This window comes from Acipenser ruthenus, chromosome 5 (assembly GCF_902713425.1).
Source record: "Acipenser ruthenus chromosome 5, fAciRut3.2 maternal haplotype, whole genome shotgun sequence".
In the NCBI taxonomy this organism is placed as follows: Eukaryota; Metazoa; Chordata; class Actinopteri; order Acipenseriformes; family Acipenseridae; genus Acipenser; species Acipenser ruthenus.
The window spans coordinates 65,408,051-65,416,563 of record NC_081193.1 but is presented as its reverse complement, the minus strand read 5'-3'; the positions used below and the strand labels follow the sequence as shown (position 1 = coordinate 65,416,563).

The window sequence follows — 8,513 nt, the reverse complement described above, 5'->3', positions numbered from 1 at the left end:
CTAGAAAAAAAGACACAGTATGTGAATTCGGTTATTAAAAAGTAAGATTACTGAAGCAGTGCACAACATACCCAACTCTGGGCCAGCATATCAAACAAGATGTGTTGCTTGTGCAACTACGGTTTATTAAATGTTTAATGTGGGGGACTTAATAGGACTAATATCAGTTTTCATTGATGAGGTTTTGTGATAACAGCAAACATCTGTTTCTGTGGTAGCTCATGCTATGCTTTTGCTGAGCAGATGTTACAGTATTCCATTTTACAACAAAACGTGAATAGAAAAATTATAATGTTTCGGTGCAAAGGTAGTGGACTATACAATATTGAACACTGCATCCAACAATAAAGAGGAGTCGGGGTGTAATGACACACTTGTTAAAAGGAAAAATGTTAATGAGATAGAGGTAGTGTGTATTTATACTAAACATGCACATTTAAAAATAATTAAGGAACAAAAAGTAGCTATGTAGAGTTTATGTCTATTATGATACAATATATAATGTAAAGGAAATATTACAGTAAACTGTACAACATGCTTTTAAAATAGTAGTATAATTATTCATACCTTCCAAAAGCATTCAGAAGTGCAACAATTTCCTGACGTGTGAGCTGAAAGCCTTTAGAAGGGCTGTTCTCTGAAAGATTCTTAATTTGTTTTTCTGAAAACAAAATCTTCAGTGCTGTCCCCAAACCCTGGGTCTGGGAGGAAAATAAATACACGCAACAGGGTTTCAGTTTTGGATGAGTACAATGACTCTTTTTACTCTCATCTTACGTAATGATGGTTTCCAGTTATAAATGGAACAGCTCACATAATAAAGTTACTTTCATTAAAATGAGCATTACATTCTACTATATAAAAAAAAACATTAAACATCTGGTGGATTTAATTACTTTTACATCACCCTTGAAAAATAGAAAATTAAGCTAATTTTGCAAGCTAAACAGTCTGAAGAGTGACAGAAGTTGTTGAAAGCTGGGAAACGTTATTATCAAACCTGGTTCCCCGAAATAGAAATGTAACCATTACCGTTGGGTATTTACTGCTTAAAGAACCAAAACCTGAATAAGATTTATCAAAGCCACACAACGAGCCTGTGACACAGTTATGGCCTGCCCCCCAAGGACATAAATACCGCGCTCACAGACCTCAACGTCATTTTTCCTTCAAACCTGCTGCAATCATGGACGCAGCGGCCTTTCAGTGAACCAGGGTTATGATAATAACCTGAAGTTCCCTTTCAAGAAATGTAACCATTACCGTATGGGTGAGTGTACCAAAGCTGTCGCAAGGGCAATATTGCAGAGTCCAAGCACACTCCTAGATAGAAGGCTGTCTGAGAAGTCATGAGCTGGCTCTTTGCATGATTCACCATAAGGCCTAACCGTTGAAGGTGGCCGGTGACAAGTTCCGTGTGGGCCTCTGTCTGTGCTGAAGACTGGGCACAAATGAGCTAGTCGTCCAGATAATTGAGCACTCTGATGTCTTTATGAGTCTCAATAGGGCCAGGACAGGTTCCATGCACTTCGAGAAGGCACGGGGAGCTAGAGAGAGGTCCATTGGCAAGACGCGGAACCCGTACGTTGTTCCTTGAAAAGCGAACTGCAGGTACTTCCTGTGTGCTGGGTTTATGGGGATGTGGAAAAGGTGTCTTTGAGGTCCACTTGGCCTAGCCTAATTGACTGCAACAGCTGTTGCATCGTTAACATTCTGAACCTCTTTCGGTTCAGATACAGGTTGACCATCATCACCATCCATCACCAAACGTAGGCTATCAGAATACTATTGTAGTTGCCCAGCCATGCTGCAAATGCACTGGCTGAACAGGCACGCTTGAGTGTAACCGCCGAGACCCGGCACTGCTTGTTGAGGCAGGTAGCATCCTTGGACAGGAGTGCTAAATCAGGCCTTGTTTCGCCTTCTATAGGCCAGGGCACTTGCAAGACTGTAGTGGCCCTCTTGATCAGCGGTAGAAGCTGTGTCAGCTCCTGTTCGCCCACCTCGTCAGAGGCGGCAATGGACAGTATGGCCTTCTGTTGCAAATCTACGCTCGTAGCCACACCAGTGCCTCCTTGGCATACTCTGGCCCCAGGCAGGAAAAACATCTGCCATGCTTGTCCTCAACAGGCAGACTGGCCTGATCCAAGAAGCAAGCAATGCAGTGTACAGTATACAGATATACAGCTGCTGCCTCAATCTGCTTATAAAATGGGGGTGTAAGCACTGGTCGGTACCGGGTCAGTACAGTATGGTACCGGGTCGGAACCAGAATGGTACGGTGCTAGGTCGGTTTTGTATGGGTTTAGTGACTTTAGCAACGGGTCAGTACTGTACCAGGTTGGTTCGGTGACTTTAGTACCGGGTCGGTATGGTATGGTACGTGGTTGGAACCGGGAGAGTACTGTAACAGTACCATGTCGGTTTGGTGACTTTAGCACTGGGTCGGTACCTGTTTGATAACCTTGTCCTGGGTCGGCGACCTCGGTACCATAAGGTACGGGTCCACCGGTTCACAGTTACCGCAGGTAGCAATGTACAGGGATGTCCACCTGTACAAGCCACTGGCAAACCACTCACACAAGACTGAGGGAAGCCTGCTTGTTAGAATGAACTAACAACCTTTGTAATGGTGATGCATCAAGATACTGCGGGAGAGACTGCAAGCAACCACAACCGAAGCCAGTATCTTAGTCCTGTGCAGCGCTGCTGAATTATCATATATTCATTAAGTTGTTTTGTTTTTTCATTGTCCACAATAGTCTTGCCATGGTTTGGATTTAACCAGGATAAAATACACTTTTAGTGAAGCTGCATGCACTTATAGATTATAAATACATACAAATGAAAGGGGTAAAAGAGAGAACATACCTGAAGCTTACCCCACAGCCGACACTTACTACAGCCAACACAGTCCATTATACGGGATATATTTTTAAAATGGAGCCTGAACTCTTCCTAAGAAAACAAAAGTGGATTATGGTTGCAGTATTTTTTAAATTATATATATATATATATATATATATATATATATATATATATATATATATATATATATATATATATATATATATATATTTTAAAGCCAAACAAAAAGTGCAATAATCAAATAAATTTAAAAAATACCCAAGTTAAATTAGTGCATTTACCATTAATATCTTTGCTTCTGTTTTGCCTCCAGCAAACATGGACTTTTCATCAAAATGCATAGGGAATGCTCTATTGAAAGAAGCAGATTTAACCATCATTAGAACTACAGTACAGAATGTAACAAACTCCTGGTTATGTGAACCCAATATCCTTTAGAGAAGAACACTGAACCTTTTCAGTGTCCATGACGAGAGTCCTCCTTATTTTCTGTCTCCTCCAATGTAACCACGTATTCTGATAGTGTAAAGTTCTATTTTGAAATTGGTCACTGGGATCTTGTAAGATTTAGTTTATTTATTTATTTGAAAGTGATTCATTCAAATGAATAAATAAACATAAACAAGGAAGGATTCTGCGTTTAGTTTTTGTTATTACAGTCGATCAAGTTAGTTTTGTAAGCTACTGTAATTATAATTCACAAACTAGGATCCCTCTTAAATAATGTTGGTTTGTTGTAAACCCCCCCCCCCCCCCCCCGTGCATAAATCCATCTAGATTTTTACAATTTTAACAGTAATGTGTGAATATCCAGGGATGGAAATGAGACTTCCATTGCATAACGTTTGATCCAGTCCTGGTTTTCTTACTAATGCTTTACAATGCATTAGTAAGACCTCGCCTAGAATATTGTGTTCAGTTCTGGTCACCTCGCTACAAAAAGGATATTGCTGCTCTAGAAAGAGTGCAAAGAGCGACCAGAATTATTCTGGGTTTAAAAGGCATGTCATATGCAGACAGGCTCAAATAATTGAATCTGTTCAGTCTTGAACAAAGAAGACTACGCAGCGTTCTGACTCAAGCATTCAAATTTCTAAAAGGTATTGACAATGTCGACCTAGGAGACTTTTTCGACCTGAAAAAAGAAACAAGGACCAGGGGTCACAAATGGAGATTAGATAAAGGGGCATTCAGAACAGAAAATAGGAGGCACTTTTTTACACAGAGAATTGTGAGGGTCAGGAACCAACTCCCCAGTAATGTTGTTGAAGCTGATGAGATTCTGGGATCAATAAGCTACTAACATCCAAATGAGCAAGATGGGCCGAATGGCCTCCTCTTGTTTGTAAACTTTCTTATGTTCTTATGAGTTCAAAGACACATCTGAGCTTGTCACCTATACACTGTGGCTAATCAAGCTCATACTACAACCTTATATGGGTGAAGCTGCTATGCAATAGGGGTCTTATTTCCATCCCTAATATCTATGCTAGTGCATATACACTAGGTGATACTGTAATAGTATCAGCTGACAAAACCCATTTCAGAGGGGTGATGCTATTCATAAGGTACCACCAAAACCTTGCTCATACCAATTTAAACAGGTAAATCTGATAAATACAATTGTGAAGTGATTGTTCCCCCTTGAAACCTTTCTTTCCTTTACCATTTCCAACCCCTATATTATATTAATAAGCTGATGTTATTTAGCATTTTACAAGCAATCGTACAACAATATCATTGGACATTAAAGAAAGATTACTCCTGCAGTCCCCCTTATTAGTGCAAAATCAGTTATGAATCATAGCTGCTACTTTTTCCTTGAATTTCTATCAAATATCTGTATCTGTTTTACCTGAATAATAAATAAATGAAGTAGAATTTGTCTCCTTACTTTGTCTCATTAAAGACCTGCAAAAGTAATTCCTTTGTAGCTGCATCTTCCTCTGTATTGCCGGTATACAAATCCACAATGGTCCGTTCAAAGTATGGTGCTACCTTGGACAAAGCACGCAACTCTATCAAGTATAAGAAGTATAGGTTTTTAAGTCTTCTGGTCCCTTCTCCCTTAGTTTCAACAGGATCAAAACGATGTCTGAACTCCTTCATATTTGTTCCCCATGTGGTTTTTCCCCAGCCCTCTGCATTTAGAAAAAGACAAAATTATGTAATGTAGGAGTATACATGTCTATGCAAATCATAAGAATAAAGAGATAAAACAAAGGTTATTCTTTACTTACCTTGTATCAGATATTTGGCACAGAGATGTATGTTGATACTTGTGTGGAGCCCAGAAATTAGTCTGTAAAATACTCTTTTCTCAAGACACAGACCTGTGTGCAAAAATAAAAAGAACAACTTGTAAAGTCAGCTACTTATCCAAAGACCCACTGTTTTATTAAAAGCTGCAATACCACTGTTTCATTTGAGTTAATGTTTAAGTTTGCTTCAGAACAATATGTATTTAGTTAACGGTTCTGACTGTAAGTTATCAGGCTTTACATTTTTAAGGTCGTTGCGGGGGGGGTGGGGGGGGGGGGGGGGGGGGGGGGCATCCCCTGTAAAAATACAGGGTCTGCCATAACGCACAAGTAACCCTCTGTGAAAAATAAAGAACTGGAAAATAGTGATTGAAGAGAATATCAAAATTCATACAGTGAGACTCTATGATTGACACAAACTCGAGTCATTCATCATGTGTGAGACAACACTCCTTCTCCTTACTGTCACTATTAATATAAAATCAATTATCAATTATATAAAATCAGAAATCAGCTATCTACTGTGCAACTAAGTGGTGAACTGTGTCACACATTCCTAGTGTATTGCCAGTTTTATGTATTTACAATTATTTATGTTAAATGTTTTGCAGTGCTCTCTTCTATCTACCGGGGATGCTTCATTTAGATGCATTAGTCATTGGAAGTTACAGTAACCTTTAGCTCCTTCACACAATGGATGGAGCTGTTAATGTAAATGTTCTGCCGGAAGCTAGTATCAGGATTTACCCTTCATGACAGATAGTAGTTCTAATGCATATTCAAATCCAGTCAATACAGGGCTGATCATTGTGCTTTTGCATGCAGATTTCAGTCAAAAAATAATATAAAGTTTAAAAATCTTTGGAAGTAAAAGGCTTAGGGGCTTAATTTACCGATGTGACCACATAATACATTTACTATGGAGTGGAAGTATAGGTCTGTTGTAGGTTTAAAATATTATATTACTATATTCTTCAGCACTAATGACCCTATTTTGCCATTTTCTGCCACTTAACAAAAATATCTGTTTGCTGTGTGATCAGGAAACTGACCTCCAACCTTATCATCCTAGCTTTTATAAAACATATTTCTGTGTATTCCGAAATATGGACAGAGTAATTATTTTTTAATATGTTTGCATCAGTATTGTCAAACAAAAATATTATTTGATGTCAACAGCATTTTAAATATTGCCTAATACATTATAGAAGCAAATGAACAAGTCTTCAGTTCTTCCTAAATATTGAATGCCTCCATCACTTCATATGTGCTGACGTTTCCTAAAAGCAAGTGTAATACAACCATAGCGCAAGGCCAACAGAGTATTAAGTGTCTTAGTAAAAGTGAGACACTTTTGAAATATTAATTTTGCCTGCTCCAGTTGGGCTTTTAGACATTGTAATGAATCCCAAACATTGTAACATTTTGTGAAATGAGTTCAGCAGGTAATAATATGGAGTGTTTCTTTTATTTAATACATTTCAGAGAAACAAATACTATACATATAAAAAAAAACAACGAATTAAAGGCTAGTACTATTTATTGTACAATGTTCACTAGACTTGTCCTATTCTTCCAAGTGCATCTCTTCTAACAGCAAAATGGGATTTAAAAGTATAGCAAAAAAGCTTTATGTAAAAAGTATGTCACCGTGACCAAACCACACACAATGTGGATGACAATTTTCTTAAAAATAAAATAATCAATAAATAAATACATACATCTTTACAAAAAGCACATGTTAATCAAAATCATGAAACACGCTTAGAGTTAAACTCTAGCCAACTAGGTGTCTACAGAATGAAATTACCTTCCAGCCAGTTGTAGAAGCCCTCCCCTGTGTGAATAAAAATAGATAAGCAATAGGTTAATAAGTTGGTGTTTAAAGGTATGATGCAGTGGGAGTGGGGTAGTGAAAGGTGGAGGTTTTGCTGAATAATGGATTGATGAACCAAGAATCTTCATCTCCTCCAACTTGTGTTACATTGTACCTTCAAGCAGTAATCATCTTAATCAGTGAAGAAAATCACCAGGTGTTTTCCCTTTCCAAGGGGACAACTCTCTCAATCACTCACCAACAAAATGGCTCTGCTCATGAAGGTTCAGAAATTCTCTGTATTACTAACACAAGTTTATGTTTCCCTGTGTTGTAACCAATGGTTAATTTTAAGACTATATATATTAGCCCCCTTTTTATCCAAGCTGCTTATCCAAATGGTACTGTACTTAACATTTTGGGGGACAGTTCAGTAAAGAGGGTTCTACTGTACTGAGGCTTTTTCTTTAAATATTCTTAAAATATGAAAAAAAGTTATTTACTTACCATCATCATCTCCTAAAGGAATAAAAAAAAATAATTACAATAAAATAGAAAACAAACATAAATTAACTTATGACTTATTGTGGTGGGGTGCCCCGCCCCTGTGCATATTTTTGTGTTATATGTTGTATGTGGTGTGTATGTATTGGTGTACGGAGTGTGGGTTTTCACGGGTGACTTAAAATATATAGTTTTATTTAGGCACGGGGATTGCACAATCACTTCACATGCAGATAAGGTGTGTATTAGCAGGGCAGCAGTGTGTAGTTGTGGTTAGGGCTCTGGACTCTTGACCGGAGGGTTGTGGGTTCAATCCCAGTCGGGGGACACTGCTGCTGTACCCTTAAGCAAGGTACTTTACCTAGATTGCTCCAGTTAAAACAAAAAAAACCAACTGTATAAATGGGTAATTGTATGTAAAAATAATGTGTAAAAAATAATGTAATTGTATGTAAAAATAATGTGATATCTTGGAATAATTCTAGGAGGCTGTGTGGTCCAGTGGTTAAAGAAAAGGGCTTGTAACCAGGAGGGCCCCGGTTCAAATCCCACCTGAGCCACTGACTCATTGTGTGACCCTGAGCAAGTCACTTAACCTCCTTGTGCTCCGTCTTTCGGGTGAGACGTAGTTGTAAGTGACTCTGCAGCTGATGCATAGTTCACACACCCTAGTCTCTGTAAGTTGCCTTGGATAAAGGCGTCTTCTAAATAAACAAATAATAATAATAATTGTAAGTCGCCCTGGATAAGGGTGTCTGCTAAGAAATAAATAATAATAATAATAATAATAATAATAATAATAATAATAATAATATGTGAGCATGGGGATTGCACAAATTAGTTCACGTGCTGGGATTCAAGTGAATGATTAATTGGTAATTGAATCCTGGCACAGCTGTTTATATAGATGCACAAAGCACTCACTCGGGGTTGGGTGTTCAGGGCGAAAGGACGAGAGAGGAGGCAAAGTAAAGTAAAATCTGTAAACTAAAATAACTAAAATAACAATTGCTAAAATAACAATTGCTACTCATGCTGACATAGCCTTGCACGATACTTGTTTG

At 38.2% G+C, this 8,513-nt stretch overlaps 1 protein-coding gene across 3 annotated transcripts in view; it reads right to left on the bottom strand.

Annotated features, from left to right (window-relative positions):
* LOC117403237 (ERO1-like protein beta) overlaps positions 1 to 8,513 on the bottom strand; it is a 45,387-nt gene that overhangs the window by 6,736 nt on the left and 30,138 nt on the right. For all 3 annotated transcript variants that reach the window (XM_034005234.3, XM_034005235.3, XM_059024385.1), the window contains 7 exons: positions 7,453 to 7,464; positions 6,940 to 6,966; positions 5,109 to 5,201; positions 4,763 to 5,009; positions 3,150 to 3,219; positions 2,872 to 2,958; positions 568 to 701 (listed from right to left, as the gene is read on the bottom strand). In XM_034005234.3, coding sequence (XP_033861125.1) covers positions 568 to 701; positions 2,872 to 2,958; positions 3,150 to 3,219; positions 4,763 to 5,009; positions 5,109 to 5,201; positions 6,940 to 6,966; positions 7,453 to 7,464 — 670 coding nt within the window. The remainder of the gene's footprint in view (positions 1 to 567; positions 702 to 2,871; positions 2,959 to 3,149; positions 3,220 to 4,762; positions 5,010 to 5,108; positions 5,202 to 6,939; positions 6,967 to 7,452; positions 7,465 to 8,513) is intronic.